This window comes from Urocitellus parryii, chromosome 7 (assembly GCF_045843805.1).
Source record: "Urocitellus parryii isolate mUroPar1 chromosome 7, mUroPar1.hap1, whole genome shotgun sequence".
NCBI lineage: Eukaryota > Metazoa > Chordata > Mammalia > Rodentia > Sciuridae > Urocitellus > Urocitellus parryii.
Window position 1 is genome coordinate 120,302,418 of NC_135537.1, and position 15,709 is coordinate 120,318,126.

The window sequence follows — 15,709 nt, forward strand, 5'->3', positions numbered from 1 at the left end:
TCGTGTTCTTTTATCCCCCTAATTTTTCAGGGCACCTGCTTTGCTAGCCCCAGAGAGTCACTGAGCACTGATGCGCAGGGTGGCCACGAGGGGAGTCACTGGGGTTAGTGTTCACTTTGAGAGGGGGTGTCCCTGAGGACTCTGGGCCCCCACCTGCCTACCTAGGGTGGCACGATCAGGCAAAATAGGCATAAAAGAAGATGTTGACGCACATGAGCAGGATGGCATTGAAGCCACACACACGGGCCCAAAAGGTTCGTTTCTGGTGTGGTTGGCTGTCACCTGGAGGGGTTTGCGGAAGGACAGGTGAGCCACACAAGGCTTCCTCAGGCACCAGGCCTCTCGCTTTGGTGCTGAGGGTCACCCATTTACCTGCTTTGAGGGTCACACATTTACCTGCTTTGGCTGCCAGGGACAGATCCCGAGCCAGGGTCCACCAGGTAAGATTCTCAATCTGCAAGGAATGAGTGGGATGGGGGGTGTGGCCAGGGCAAGGACAAGCCCCACGCCAGCCAGGAGTCAGAGACAGAAAGATGAAAGTCAAGTTCAAAAAGGCCACAGAGGAGCAGGGTGCAGTGGCTCAGGAAGCTAGGGGCAGGAAGATGGCAAGTTCAAAGCCAGCCTCAGCAACTTAGTGAGGCCCTGTCTCAAATAAAAAAATAAAAAATAAAAAGGGCTGGGGATGTGCTTAGTAGTTAAATGCCCCCTCCAAGTGTCCCCCTACCTCCCTCATAAAAGGCACAGAGGTCAGGGCCATCCAGGGGTAGGGATCAAAGGCTAGAAAATTCTCGAGTCAGTGAGGATCAGGGCTCGGAATGGGACCAGAGTCAGAAATTGTTAGGCATCGGGTCAGGGATGACCTGTGGGGCTCAGGGGTCAAGGCAGGCTCACCTGAACAGTCTGCGGGGGTGAGGTCAGTAGGCTTCCGGCTGCCACGACAGCACTCGTGAGCACAAACAGGGCAATGGCGAAGTGCAGGTAGTGGATGCTGCTGAGGATGGCTGGCCGTGTGTCGGGGTCACCACAGGGGGGCACTGGGTTCAGGAATTCTAGCACCAGTCTCAAAGCACCCAGCACCAGCCCTGCCATCAGGCCCCAGAAGGCCCCCTGGGGAGGAGGGAGGCAGGGCTTGTGGGAGGAAGACCAAACCCTCCACCTCCTGCCCCAGGCAGCCAGCAAAGATCTGAAAGGGACTCTAGCCTATCTGCAGGCGGGCGGGAGGCCTCTAACTGGCTGAGCCTGCATCCTGTCCTTCCCACCCACCTGCTCATTGGCACGTGGCCAGAAGATGCCCAGGATGAAGACTGCGGTCACTGGGGGGGCCAGGGAGCTGGTCACAGATTGCATGTAGATGAAGAGCTGCCCGCTGTTGGAGCCCTGAAGGATGGGAATCCAGGCCACGCTCACACCGATTAGCACCACGATGACCAGCCTGCGGGCAGCAACAGGTGGCTCTGGGTACCCTTCCTTAGTCCCTCCACCTGCCCCTGGTCACTAAGACTCTTCCATCTGTGTCCTGAGGCCTAGCTCCTGGCCGCTGGCCTGTTCTACCAGGAACAGGGTTTGTTCGGCCCCTGTTCCCCACCCTTCTAGGGTTTCCTGCACCTGTAGGTCCAGTCCCTGGGTCTCAGTGCTGCCTCCTCCTTCCCCTGGGGGTCTCTGCTGAGTCAGCTGGAGGACTCCCACAAGCACCTGTTCCACCTTCATGTGCACATCAACCTGGGTAACCCCTTGTGTCCCGACTGGAAGCTCCAGGAGGGCAGGAGGCCCTTCTCTTATATAATATTTGGGGACTGCAGGAATGAGCTGCTCTCCTCACCACGGGGCCAGACTGACCTCATGGTGGTTCCTGAACACAGCATGCTCTCTTCAGCTGCCTGGCCTTTGCAGAAGCCCAGCCTTCCAGCATATTCCTCACCCCCTGCAGCTCTATGCGGCAGACCCCCACCCACCGTAGGACAACTTCCATCCCAGGAACGTAAGGGTTGAAGCCAGGCAGCCTGGGCTGGGGCTGGGGCTGGAGCCTGGACTCCTCAGATTTGAAGCTTAAGTCCTTTAGACTGGCCCGTGGGAACCCTGTCCCCTCCCTGGTAGCAGCCACTCTCCCTGTTCATCCAAGCACCCCTTCACTGCCAGGCTTCATTTCTTCCCTGGATAAAACACTTGGGAGCACAGCACCTCACCAGGAGCCCTGACTCAGCAGGGAACGGTGCCTGGCTTTGGCCCAGTGCTCAGACCAGCAGAGAAAACAATCAACAATGCAACCCAGCGGAAGCAGTAATCCAGGAGGGCTTCCAGGAGAGGCGTGCCCAGAGCCTTGAAGGGGTGTGGGACCCGCTAAGGAGACAAGCAGAGGCGCTGCGTCCCACCTGCTCCTTCCTGGTTGAGCCACCCCTCAACCCTATGTCCTGAGCCAGTCGGCTCACCAGGTGGGAGGTGGTGGGACCTGTTGGATCCCCCAGCAGGACAGCAGGGTGTCAGGAGCTGTGTGGGCAGCCGGGATGCTGCTTCTCTGTGGCTGTTGGCCTACCTGCCTGACTTCCTTTTTTCCCCTTCTAAGCCTGAGGGAGAGGGTGGAGGAAGGAGGTGCCATCTCGATTAAGGCTAATTAACCCTTACCCTGGCAGCGGCAGGTGCTACCCTCTTTAAAGGGCCAGGCGGACATCCATTAACACGGCCGCCCCACCCTCTCACACAAGGCTCAGCAGCGGAGGGCCCTGGGCCTCTGCAGCCAACGGGCTGGGCCTGGGCCCTCCCCTTTCTCTTGCCCTCCAGAGTTTCTGCATCAGCCAGCGGGACCCCCAAACCCAGAGGCTGGAAGGCCTGTCTCCCACTTCTCCTTAGTAAACCCTCCTCAGCTCCACATGGAACTCTCCCTACCCATCCCATCGTCAGGAGGAATGGGTTCCTCCATCACACCCCCTGGGGAAGGTCTCCAAGGCAGGGGGTGGGAGCTGAGCTCTGGGAGTCCTCCACAGTGCCCAGCTGGACACAGGATCCCAGAAAGGGGGGACAGAAGGGGAGGGCAGGGGAGGGAAGGGAAAGAACGGAGGCTCTGTGGGGGGCAGGAAGAGATGGGAAGGAAGGCCCAGGGCATGGTTGGAGGGAGTGAGCCGACACAAGCAGGGACCAGGTTGGGACTCTGGCTTCAGGCTCAGCAGGGACAGGACCATCCTGGGCCACATAGCAGCTGAGGAACCACAGGAGGAACAGGGGACCCAGAGCGGGAGAGGCAGGCAGGGGGCTGGTGCCCAGGATGAAGGGACATGGAGGACCCTGTACCAGGGAGAACAGAGTCCGCCTGTCTGCAGAGGAGCGCGCTCCCACTCGCCTGCCGGCTGACAGGTCCCAGCAGGCCCTCCTGACAGAAGCCCGCCTGTTTTGCATCACTGGGACAACCGCCTGAAGCTCTGGGGAAGAACCACCCCAGGGACAGGCCCCCTGAGCTCCTGGATAGAGGCTGCTCTGTTGACAAGGGTAGTGCCCCAAGGATGCCCGCCCACCCCTGCTAGCAGGTCGGGTTCGCAGGCTTGGAGGGACAGGAACAAGGGGGCCAGAGGGGGTGGAGAGGGTCCAGACAGGCAGGCGTGCACCCTTAGAGACACCTAGCCCAAGACCAAGTACCTCCCTACAAGATTTCCCAGGACCCAGCTGGGCATGGGGATATGGGGATGGGCCAGACACGGAGCCTGTCCTCACAGAACACCCAGTGCCCCCACGGGGAGGAGGTTTGGGAAGTTCATTTGGTCTTAGAAAGACCCCATGTGCTGTGGGAAGAATCTGCGGGCATGGGAAGCGGGCTCGTTCCTTGGATGGGGATATCAGAATGGGCTCCATGGAGGAGGGGGTCCTCGGGCTGAATCTAGAAAGATCAAGCTGAGACGTTGAGGTGGAGGAGGAGAGGACGAGAAGGGCTAGTGGAAATGGTCAGAGCTCAGTGGGCCTGGGGTATGGAGGCCAGGGGACCCCTGTGGCTTGAGTATGGGCATCCTGAGTGCTAGATCAGGGACCCTCTTTGAGGCAGCTAAAAAACATCAGGAGGGGTAGGGGCCCATATCTGGGGGGAGACAGAGAGACCTCCAGTATGGTTGGGGGAGGTGGTTCACCCCAGCAGACAGGGTAAGAGGTGCATCCCTCCCGGGTGAGAGCTGTGACCCTGAGGGGCTGGACAGAAGAGCAACATGGGAGGTGGGATGGAATGACATCCTCCTCTTTTCTCCCCTCCCTCCCAGCCTTCTCTTTCCTCCACCAGGCAAACTCCTACACATCCCTCAAAGTCCTCCTGGGGGCGGGGGGCTCGTGAGCTGGTCATGTGGCTGCACGATTCCGCTGTCTCCTGGCTCCCTGGCACCCACCACCCGTACCGTCCCACCATCAGCAGCTCCCGCTCGCTAGCCCAGGGCCGCAGCCGCTTCCAGATGTCCATGGTGAAGAGAGTGCTGCTGCTGTTGAAGATGGAGGTCAGCGATGACATGAGGGCGGCCATCATCACTGCAATCATCAGCCCTCGCAGACCTGGACACAGGGATGGAGACTCATTGGGACCCCGCCTGGCCCTGGCCCCGGTCCTCAGAGGCCCTCCTGCCTGGGCCCTGGGGTTTGCTGTGGAACTCCTTGGCATCCCAAGGACCCTCTCTCATCACTGGAGGGACAGGAACAATGGAGCCAGAGGGGTGCAGAGGAATAGTGGGGCCAGAGAGGCTGGCTCAAAGGAAAACCAAATAAGTGGTCATGCCCCGCTGGTGCTGTGGGGTCCACACCATGAGACCCCCAAGATAGGAGGCCCCCAGGGGAGGCCAACCAATGCTGAGGACTTCTGCACTCACGGCCTGAGCTCACGGCTGGCTGGCCACTCAGGCCCTGACTGCATACTCCCCGACTGTGGGTGTGATTACCAGCCTCTCGTTTCTGCAGTCTGTGAGCTGACGAGGCACTTTCACACCCATGACTTCATCCCAGGGCAAGATCATTAGCCCCGTTGGACAGATGAGGAAATGGAAGCTCAGGGAAGGGAACAGAGTCGCCCAGGGATTCACAGCGGGGCCAGAGGCAGAACCTGGGGGCGGGGTGGGGGTGGTGAAGAAGGCTTGGGGTGGGATCCTTGGTTGGGAGGTCACACCCTGGGCAGGGCCCACACCTCATCCCCATGCACAGTGGCCCAGGCTCTGGAATTTCCCGCCACTTCCTGTGTGTGTGTGTGTGTGTGTGTGTGTGTGTGTGTGTGTGTGGCAGGCCCCAGCAGGCATGGTGAGTACCCTCTGGTTGGCTCTGTGGGAAACAGAGGAAGATTCCCAGAAGCAGGAGAAAGACATGCTATTATTGTCAGGCCAGGGGTGAAGAAGTTCCCTAGCAAAGCCAGGGAGGCTTTCTGGCAAAGGCTTCTGGGAGTAAGAGGCTCAAGAAAGCCTGAGGTTTGGGGAGGCCTTAAGGAGAGGAAGAAGTGCTTGACTGTGAACTCAGTTGCTGTGTAGCTTCAGGCTGCTCTTCCATCCCCCTCCACCTCAGGGCTTTGCTCCAGGTCTGTCTCTAAAAACTCCTGCAGTTCTACCTCTTGCCCAAAGATGGGCCTGACCGGGGACCCCTTGGGACTAGAGAGGAGTGTTGGGTGTTGCACTAGGGACTTAGTGGGTCCCCCTCCCCAGAATGGATGGGGCAGGTGAAGCCCAGAGGTGGGAACCCACAGAGTAGCCACAGGTCTTATGCCGGGCAGCTTCCCTGGGTTATTATGTTTAATCCCAGCAACAACGCTGAGGGGTGGGTAGATGTCATTATCTGCAATTTACAAATGAGGACACGGAGTCTCCAAGCAGGCAAGTGGCATGCCCTAAATATTTCAGCCAGCAAGTAGCAGGGCCACTATCTGTTCCCAGGCCTGTGCATTGCTGTCCCCTGGGCCTGGACTCTGCTGGAGGAAGGGAGGGAGCAGGGGTGGTGGGCCTGACTGGAAGACCAGGAAGCCTCTGGAGGCAGGAGCCGAGAACCTGATCATCCAGAGGAGAGGCCCGGGCCGCTCAGAAAGCTGACTCTCCTCTTTGCTTCAGCTGGAACCTTACACAGCCATTGCTCAGTGGCTTTGGCTTGCACACCTCCAATGACAAGGAACTCAGTACTCCACATTGGACCAGCAGGGTTGCTGCCACCCGGACAAATGTGGAAACAGCCAGACCTGCCCATGTTTCTACCCAGGGGCCTGCAGGATCTTGCGGGAGGCAGAGGATGGGGCTCATGCTTGCAGATACAGAAGGACTGGGGAGCCTGAATTTCTAATCTCGGCAAAAAAAAAAAAGCAGAGGACCTGGGTTTGTGTCTCAGTTACTCTGTAACCTCCAAGAAGTCACTTACCACTCTCTGTGCCTCAGTTTCCCCATGTGTAAAATGGAGCCAGTAATTAGTATTACATGGATTGGTAAAAGAGCTTGGTATCAGAACATAAGAGAGAGAGAGAGTACAGCATCGGTCAGAGGACTAGCTCTAGGGGAAGATGAACCAGGTTCAAATTCTAGGCTGGTGGCCTACTTGCCATGTGACCTTGCAGGGTCACTGCACCTCTATGGATCTCAATTTATCGTATTTATTCAGTCGTACTTGGGATTGAACCCAGGTGTGCTCAACCAACTAAATGAGCTACACCCCGCTCTTTTTTGGAGACAGGGTTTCCTTAAGTTGCTTAGGGCCTCGCTAAATTACTGAGGCTGTTCTTGAACTTTTGATCCTTCTGCCTCAGCCTCCCGAGCCACTGGGATTACAGGCGTGTGCCACTTTGGCAAGAATTTCTCCATCTTTAAAATGGCGCTGATCCTAACGGTACTGAGGGGGTCTAGAGGAGGAAGTGAGTTCACCCCATGGGAAGCGTGGACAGGCCTGACACCCAGGTACCAACGTTTTGGTTCATGGTTACTTCTCTCTAGAAGAAGGGCCTCCCAACTGGATGTCACACAAAGTCACACTGAATCCAGGGTGACCCCCACCACCCCCCAGCGCCCTTCGCCCTCATGGGGCCTGAGTTTCATCCCCACTCCAGCTCTGCTCAGACTCCCCAACCCCACCCAGCCTCACCTATGGGCATCAGCTCCATGACCAGCTTGGGGTAGGCGATGTTGGAGCAGCCGATCTCAACCCCACAGGCCCGCAGGCACTCGGACGGCACCACGCAGCCAACGTCATCTGCAGGACACAGATATGCGGTGCCCATGTCTGCGATACACCATCCCTTCTCTCAGACATGGGCACCTGGGGTGGGAGAGACCAGGCCAGGGTCGCAGTTTGGCTCAGACCTGCTCTGTCTGTCACCGCCCCTGACTGCTGATTGCTTGATGAGCCCTGGGGAGAGGGTGGCATTGGGGACCCTTCTGGCTCTTGACATCCTTGCCCCCTTGCCCTTCTTCCAGTTACCTCTACTCCCCACCCCCAGGCCAGGGGGCTTGCCCGTGGCCGTGCCAGCATGAGCAGCCAGCCTCCAGAGCTTATTGGGCTGCTGGTCTTCCCTGTCCCCTCCACCTGCCCCCAGTCTTTTCCATAAAGGGGCAAATTGAGGCCTGCGGTAGGGGACTTGCCTGTGGCAGGGTCCTGACCAGCTTCTTAGCTGCCCCTGGTTTTTCTTGGGATACTAGGGATTGAACCCACTGAGTCACATGCCCAGCCCTTTTTACTTATATTTATTTATTTATTTAAATTTTTTTTTAATCTTTATTCTATTTATTTATTTATTTTTATGTGGTGCTGAGGATCGAACACAGTGCCTCGCACATGCTAGGCGGGCGTTCTACTGCTGAGCCACCACCCCAGCTCCTATTTTTTTAAATTTTTATTTTGAGGCAGAATCTTGCTCAATTGCCTAGGGCCTGACTAAGATGCTGAGGCTGGCCTTGAACCTGTGATCCTCCTGCCTCAGCCTCCTGAGCCACTGGGATTACAGGCATGTGCCTCGGCACCCAGCTACCCTGGTTTTTGTGTTCAGTCAGCAATACACTGGAGGAGGGGACTTCAGAGGACAGCTTGGAGCCGCTTGCTTGGGTGTGTAAGTCACTCCTCTGCAGCTAGCCCAACCCGAGCAGGACCATGGTGAAAGTGCAGGGGTGCACACGGCCTGCCTGCTTGACCTTTCCTGTTGTAAGGTGTAGGGCCAAAGCCTGTCCATTCCCCTGTCCCCTACTGTGGGGATCAGGCTGCAGGCCAGGCCACTCCCTGCTTCTGTGCCAACTCCAACATGATCAGCCCTTCTGTCCCTCTGACATCAGAACCACCTGACCCTCTGGTTCACATCCATCTTCTCTCCCTTGGCCCCGGGGTTCAGGACCCATAGGCCTCCCCTTCTGCTCCTCCTTCCCAGCCCCACACCCATCTGAGGCCTGTGCACATTTTCCCCAAAGCCTCACCCCAACACTGATACCCTCACTTACTCCAAGCTGTCCTCAGAAGTCCCCTCTTCCAAAAAAGGAAAAGAAAAGTGTGTGTATGTGTGTGTGTGTGGGGGGGGGGTGGAATGCCATAAAAATCAAAGGGAGCTCAGTGGTGCAGAGGAAGGGGAAAGAGAAATACTGGGGAATGTTATTGGCCGAATTATATTGCCATGTTGTGTGCATGCACAAATATGTGACAACAAAGTCCACCATCACGTACAACTCTAATGCATTATCAAAAAATATGGGGAAAGATCCAATTTTTAAAAAATCCCCTGCTCCATCTAAATAAACCCATCCTGCTCTCCCTTTGGTCCTCTCACTCCCCATGGCTTTCCCTCATCTCTTTGTCACCCGTGGGATGTCTTGGACATGTTTATTGGGCTCGTGTCTCTTTCCTTGGGTGGATGAGCCTGGTGAGGTGGGGACCGTGCACAGTGGCCAGCCGTTGAATGGATGGGCGAATTCATGAATTTAAGGCTCCCCCGAGACTTGGACAGGACCTTAAATCCAGGTATTCCTAGCGAGGTGCTGAGCGGAGTTCCTGGCCCTGCATTCAGACTCTTGGGGCAGTTGTTGTTGTGAGCTGTGGCCCCCTGTGTGTCCCCTCTGGGCAGTCATGGATCTCCTGTGCTCTGCAGAACCAGATATCCGGGCTTCCTGAACACTAGTCCCTGGCAACACTAGTCCCTGGCAACACCTGGGTTACCTCCGGCTCAGAGTGTCCTCCTTCTTCCTCGACCCACAGCGGCCTGCCTCCCTCTCCTCTCTCTCCGACCAGTCCCACACCTTGGCTTACCCTCCCACACCTCTGGGGCCTGCCCTGCCCACTTCCCTCTGCAACTGCCCCGGCTCCATTGTCTCCTGGCTCCTTTCCAGCATCAAAGCTCTCACGACACAACTGACTTCTCAGGAACCTCCCTCCGACCCCCAACCCTTGGAGCCCAGGACATTCTGGGGAAAAAAAACCCAAAAAACAACAGTCCTTTCTATGACATTCAAGGCCTTTGAAAATAGGTCCCAGAACCTCTGTCCCGACACCCCAGCACCCGTGCACCTGCCACCCTGACCTGCCTTGTATTTTCTCAAACACGCCCAGCACTTGGACGCCTCCAGGCTTCTGCAGACGCCATCCGCCTCCCAGGGCAGCACCCTCTTTTGAACACCCACTGCCACCCTTGTTTACCTCTTGCTTCGTGGCCCTTTGCAAAGGTCTTGTCCTCTGAGGCCCGCCCTGGCAACCCCTCAGCAACCTCCCCCCGCCCCCAGCACCCCAGGCAGGGGTAGGTTCTTCCTTGGGGCTTCTAAGACCAAGGTCTGAATCACTGGTGTTTGTTTACGTATTCGACTCCCCCATCAGACCTAGAGCTCGCCAAGGGCAGACACTGGGTTTGAATCATCTCCCGGTTCCAGTATCACCCAGCCCAGGGCTGGGCCCGGAGGAGACAGTTGATGAACAACTGTTGAATGAATGAATGAGTAAGTGAATGAATGGTGGGGGGGGGAGGAGGAAAGGGAGAAAGGATCCTAGAAAGAGTAATGAAGGAGTTCAAGAGCGGCTTGATCCAGCTTCCTATCCCACCAGCTTTACCCTCACAAATGTTGTAGGATCAGAAAGGGCAGAACTGCCCAATCTCAGATCCAAGACCCTTGGCAGGCCACTGAGGCCACAGAGGTCCAGGATTCAGAGAGTAGACGGGAGCCCCTACTGAGAGACCGGCTGGCTTGGGCACTGGAGTACCCAGCCCTCCTGGGAGGGACGGGTGAAGCATCATAGCCACATAATGGCTCAGAAAGCCAGAGTCAGGAGATTCTTCCCAAGTTTATTCAGCCCATTTCAGGCTCCTGGCATGGGTACCGCCTCTGGGCATTACAGGTTGGACCAAGTGTCTGTGCTGAACACAAACTGCTTTATGACTGTGGCAGCAGCATGTCGCCATTTAAACACAGTCCCCCAGCATGCTAGCTGGGGGCGAGCAGCCTGGGGCCACAGAGAGTCGGGGAGCTGGGCCTGCAGGCTTTCTCCTGCACGCCTGGGAGCTCCCGGCAGGCTCTGATCTAGCGATGGCAGCTGGCTCTGCCAGGACCCACACCAGAGCCCTGGAATTTCACCTCTCCTTGTCCCCAACACCCTTCTTCCCCACGGCCAAGGCTGAGTCCAGCTCAGTTATTGGGTAAACTGGGCCATATTCTCGCGGCCCCTTCTGATGTACCCCTCTTCTACACCCACCAGTCTTCCCGTGCCCCTCTCTGCTCCCAACCATCTGTGGCTCCCAGGACCCAGCCAGGGGATCTCCAGGCTCCCAATGTGTCAGTCAAGAACCCCTTCCCTCCTCATTACCCTTGCCCCCACCCAATTCCACCCAAACTTCTCGAGAGAGCGCCCCAGGCTCTCTTGGACACCTCTGAGTCACTGGGTTTGTTTTTAACTTTTCCCTCCTTCATAAGCCCAATGCTAATTCCTGTCAACTCAGAGATGTCTGGGCTTCCCAGGTTTGGGGGAAGCCATCCTCCATGGCACCAATAACTTTGTAACCTCTGTGTGTCCTGCCTCTGTATCACGTCATGATTATGGAGATCCTGGAAGAAGCCTGGGTCCCAGGAGTGTCCGGCACATGGCCAAAAGTGGTAACTTGTGCTAGTGTTTGTTGATTGACTGCATGATTCTCTTCCAAGGAGGCCACTGGACACACCACGTTGAGGGTGTGTCCTGGTTCAGGCCTGGAAGCCAGGCCAGACACTGGTGGGCAGCAGGCAGCAGGAGAAAGACAAACAGACCCCAACCCAAGGCCAGCTCTCCCAGCCCCTTTTCATGTGATCCTGAGTGATTATTTAAGGTCTCTGAGACTAAATCTTGCTCTATGAAAACTTTTTGGAGGCTACCTATATTCCCCAGACGTAACCTAAATTCCATACCATCTACAAAAAAACGAGCTCAAAGTTTATCGCCGAATTAAATGCAGAATGTTAACAAGGATCCAATTTGGAACAATGGGAGAAAATCTTGAGGACCTAAAGCTAGGCTGAGTTCTTGGATGTGACACCAAAGCATGATCCATAAAAGGAAAAATTGACACATGGAAACTCATTAAAATTCGAAACTTCTCTGTAAACAAAACCAAACAACCCTCATCAGTAAAAGAAATGGTCCATTAGAAGATGGGCAAAGGACACAAAGAGACCTTTTTTCAGAGGGCATGCGGTCGGCAAATAAGACCTAGAAGTTCAACAACAACCCTTAGGAAAGTGCGAACTCAAACTGCAGGGAGAGGGTCAGAACCCAGGCACAGTGGCCCAAGACTGTCATCTCAGAGACTCAGGGAGCAAAGGATCCCAAGGAGAAGCCTTCAGGAGGATTGCAGATTCAAGGCCAGCCTCGGCCACCTAGTGAGGTCTGGTCTCTCTCAAACTAAACTCAACAAGGGCTGGGGAGGGAGCTGAGTGGTAGAATGTCCCTGAATTCAATACCCAGTACGTGGGGGGAAAGTGGTAACCCCAGGCTCTGGCAAGGATGAGGAGGAATTGGATCATTTGTGCACCATTGGTGGGAATGTAAGGTGGTGCAGCCACTCTGGAAAACAGATGAGCAATGTGTTTATACAACCACCAGGAATTGTACTCTGGGCCAGTTATCCCCAAGAAATAAGACCTTCTGTTATATACAGTAGCTTTATTTGTAACGATTCAAAACTAGAAACAGCTACTATGTCCTCGACAGCTGAAATGTTTAAAAGGACAAAAATGGGCAGTGTGACTGCTGATGGATCCTCAGTTTCTTTTTTCCTTTGGGTACTGGGGATTGAATCCATGGGTGCTTCATCACTGAGCTATGTCCCCAGTCCTTTTTTTTTTTTTTTTTTGACTGGGTCTTGCAAAATTGCTGAGACTGGCCTCCAACTTATGATCCTCCTGCCTCAGCCTTCTGGAACTACAGGAGTGCACTGCTACACCCAGCTCTCTGTTTCTTTCTTTTTTAAAATTATATATATATTTAGTTATACATGGACACGATATCTTTATTTTGTTCATTCATTTTTATGTGGTGGTGAGGATTGGATCTAGTGCCTCATATGCATGAAGCAAGTTGCACTCTGCCACTGAGCCACAGTCCCAGCCCTTTCAGTTTCTTTCTTTCTTTCTTTTTTAAAAATATTTTTTAGTTGTTGATGGATGGACCTTTATTTTACTTATTTGTATGTGATGCTGAAAATCGAACCCAGTGCCTCACACAGGCTAGGCAAGCACTCTTCCACTGAGCTACAACCCCAGCCCTCTCAGTTTCTTTTTTAAGTGATGAAAAGTTGTTCCAAAATTATATTGTGGTGATGGTTTTTACAACTTCTTGTATAACAAAATACACCAACTATATAATGTAAATGGGTGAATTAAATTACATACGCACTATACTTCAATAAAGCTGTAAAAATAAATCCTGACATTTAAAATAAGACTTTAAAAAAAGTTTTAAAAAAGTTTAAGAGTACTACCTCCATACATGGACTACTAGTCAGCAATAAAAAAGAGCAAACTAGAGGGGCACAATGGTGCATGCTTATAATCCTAGCAACTGGGAAGGCTGAGGCAGAAGGATCCCAAGTTTGAGGCCAGTCTCAGCAACTTAGCAAGACTCTGTCTCAAAATAAAAAAGTAAAAGGGCTAGGGTTGTGGCTCAGTAGTTAAGCACCCCTGGGTTCTGTCTCCAGTTAACCCCCCTCCCTGCCCACGGCAAACTACAGATGGTCTCCAATTTATCGTTTGACTTAAAAGTTTTTGACTGTGATGGTGAGAACATGATATGAGTGCTAAAGAAACTGTTCGCCAAATCATGGATCTCGAACTTTTCCAGGGCTAGCAATATGTGACCCCATCTTCTCCTGTGATACTGGACAGCAACTGCCAACCGTGGTTCCTACTCAGCCTGCTGGTCACAAGGGGAAATGGTGGGCACTGTGCAGTGTTCTGCTGCTAAGTTGTGATGCTCTGAGGCAAGATGTGGTCCAGGGTGTATTCAACTTACAGTGTTTCCTTTTTACCATGGGTTTATCAGAACCTAACCCCACAGTAAGTCAAGAAGCCTCTATACCAATACACACAACTCCCTGGATAAATCACCAGAGAACTATGCCCAGTGGCAAACAAAACAAAACAAAACCCCACTCCTCAAAGGATACATACTGCATTTTCCACTTATACAGCATTCTTGCAAAACAAAACCATAGAGATAGAGAACAGATTAGTGGTGGTCAGGGGTTAGGGATGACAATGGTTGGTGGACACATGCCTCTAATGAGGGAAGTCTTGGTGGTGATGGGACAGTTCTATGTCTTAACGGTGATGGTTACACAAAATGGCACCTTACAGGCTGAGCATGTGCATGCACACACATGGACTACAGTGTGTGTGAGAATGGTGAAATTAGAAGGAGCTCTGTGGTTTCTATCAATATTGGTTTTCTGGCTGAGATACTATGCTGAAGCAAGATTACTATGGGGGAAGGAAAGGAAGGGTCCATGTGAGTTCCCTGTTCAGTTTTTACAACTTCCTGATGGGCAAGTAAGAGCAGGAGTCTGAGGGCCTGAGGCCTTTCAGCCCCAAGAGAGAGAGCTAGGTCCACTCATGAACCCCAGGGCCTCCATGCATTGATAAGATCAAAAGGAGAAACTGAGGATAACTGAGGGTCAGGCTGGGGATCCACAGTGGTAGGGGGTATAAACAGGGCTTCAGGACTTGCCTGGCAGAGCTTTCCCATTAGGACCACTGTCCCCCTCTAGACCTAGCGGGCATGTTGGTATGTGTGTCTGTCCCTGGGAGGAGTGAGGGGCCTGACCTCTGGGGCCACTCCCTTTGGACAGAGTAAAGTCATTGGGACTGGGGTGGATGCTCAAAAGGAGTGCAGAACTTGAGGCTTGAGGGATCAGTGGTGGGGACTCCAGGGGTGCTGGGCATGGAAGAAAACTGCAGTCACTGCGCAAGCCTTTCCAAGCCAAGGAGGCCTGATCCAATGGGGGTGTATGGAGGGTCTTGGGGGAGGAGCAATGGGATGGCCAGCCCTCAGCAGAGCACAAGAGCAGTGTCCTTAGGGCCTCAAGTCAGCTCTATTCAGAGTCCTGGGGGCTGGGAGGGAAGGACTGACCCAGGCGCCTGGCACACTGGCTGAGGCAGGTGACAGAATCGGAAATGTTTGTGGGGCCAAGTTTAATGGGCTTTGCTGTCCCGCCCTCACAGTCTGCCTTCAGATGTGGTCCCCACGCTTCCCCGTAACTAGGGTCCCAAGCCCCAGGGACGCTGAGCAGAGAGCTGGTGGGTCTGACTCCAGCCAGCAGCCGGCGCGTCTCCACCCCTCCCTGTCCCAAGGTTCTGATGTGGCACTGCTCCTGGTGCAGGACAAGTCCCCAGGGACTCCTCCCAGCAGTCAGTAGGCTCATTACTAAGAATTGCATACATCAGGCTTTGTGAAAGCCCCTGGAGTGTGTGTGTTTGTCCGTGTGCGAGTGCCCTACCCCTGCCTGGAGGCTTCCAGCCCAGGAACCCAACTCTACTTGCACTACTGGACAGCTAGGTAGCCACAGAGCCTCCCGGACTTCTTGTCCCACCTGCGAGACTGTACACAGCTAGTGTTGGACCAGGATCACCCACGGACCCTGTGCGCTCGGGGCGGGAGGGGGGGTGCCCACTGTGTGACCTGAGGGAGACCACTGTCCCTCTTTGAGAGCTCCTGGTCTTTGCCCCTGAAATTTTCTGAATGCAGGCACCTGGGGATGGAGGTGGCGTAGGAGAGGGGGTCGCACAGCCTTCAAAGACTTCTATCTTTGAGTGTGTGTGTGTGTGTGTGTGTGTGTGTGTGAATCAGCTTCCGGACCCGCCCCCGGGGCCGCACGTGACCTCAGGTGGTGGCGGCGGGGTGGGCGGGGCAGCACTTAGTCAGCGGCCCGCCCCCGCCCAGCCCCGGGCTGCAGCCGCCGCCTGTGCGCCTCGCTCTGCCCGCGGCTCCTGTGGCCAGCTCCGCGTTGCGCCCGCGCCCACGCCCGCCCGGTAAGCGAGTTCCGGCCGCGTCCCCCTGCGATCCCGGCACCGCGGGTCGTGGCGCCGGCTAGTCGCGCTCCCGGGACTCCTGGACCCTTGTCCGAGTCCCCGGCCTCCTCCGGGCAGGCCTCTCGGGTTGGCCGGCCCCGATCGTGGAGCGAAGACCCTCCCTTTCCGGGAGCGCAGGGAGCCACAGCGCAGCGCCAGGTGGCTCCGTTTCTTGCCTCCTAACTCTGGCAAACTTGTTGGAAGCTCCCTGGCTGCGCTAGGGTTCCTCCGGAGGTGCC

At 55.1% G+C, this 15,709-nt stretch overlaps 1 protein-coding gene across 3 annotated transcripts in view; it reads right to left on the reverse strand.

The window, feature by feature from the left end:
* Positions 1 to 175: 175 nt before the first annotated feature.
* The window catches only part of Slc5a10 (solute carrier family 5 member 10), a 63,071-nt gene continuing 47,537 nt past the window's right edge, over positions 176 to 15,709 (reverse strand). For 2 of the 3 annotated variants that reach the window (XM_026381719.2, XM_026381720.2), the window contains 6 exons: positions 7,057 to 7,164; positions 4,365 to 4,515; positions 1,264 to 1,432; positions 892 to 1,107; positions 397 to 454; positions 176 to 282 (listed from right to left, as the gene is read on the reverse strand). In XM_026381719.2, coding sequence (XP_026237504.1) covers positions 176 to 282; positions 397 to 454; positions 892 to 1,107; positions 1,264 to 1,432; positions 4,365 to 4,515; positions 7,057 to 7,164 — 809 coding nt within the window. The remainder of the gene's footprint in view (positions 283 to 396; positions 455 to 891; positions 1,108 to 1,263; positions 1,433 to 4,364; positions 4,516 to 7,056; positions 7,165 to 15,709) is intronic. The other variant, XM_026381721.2, reaches the window with a different exon arrangement.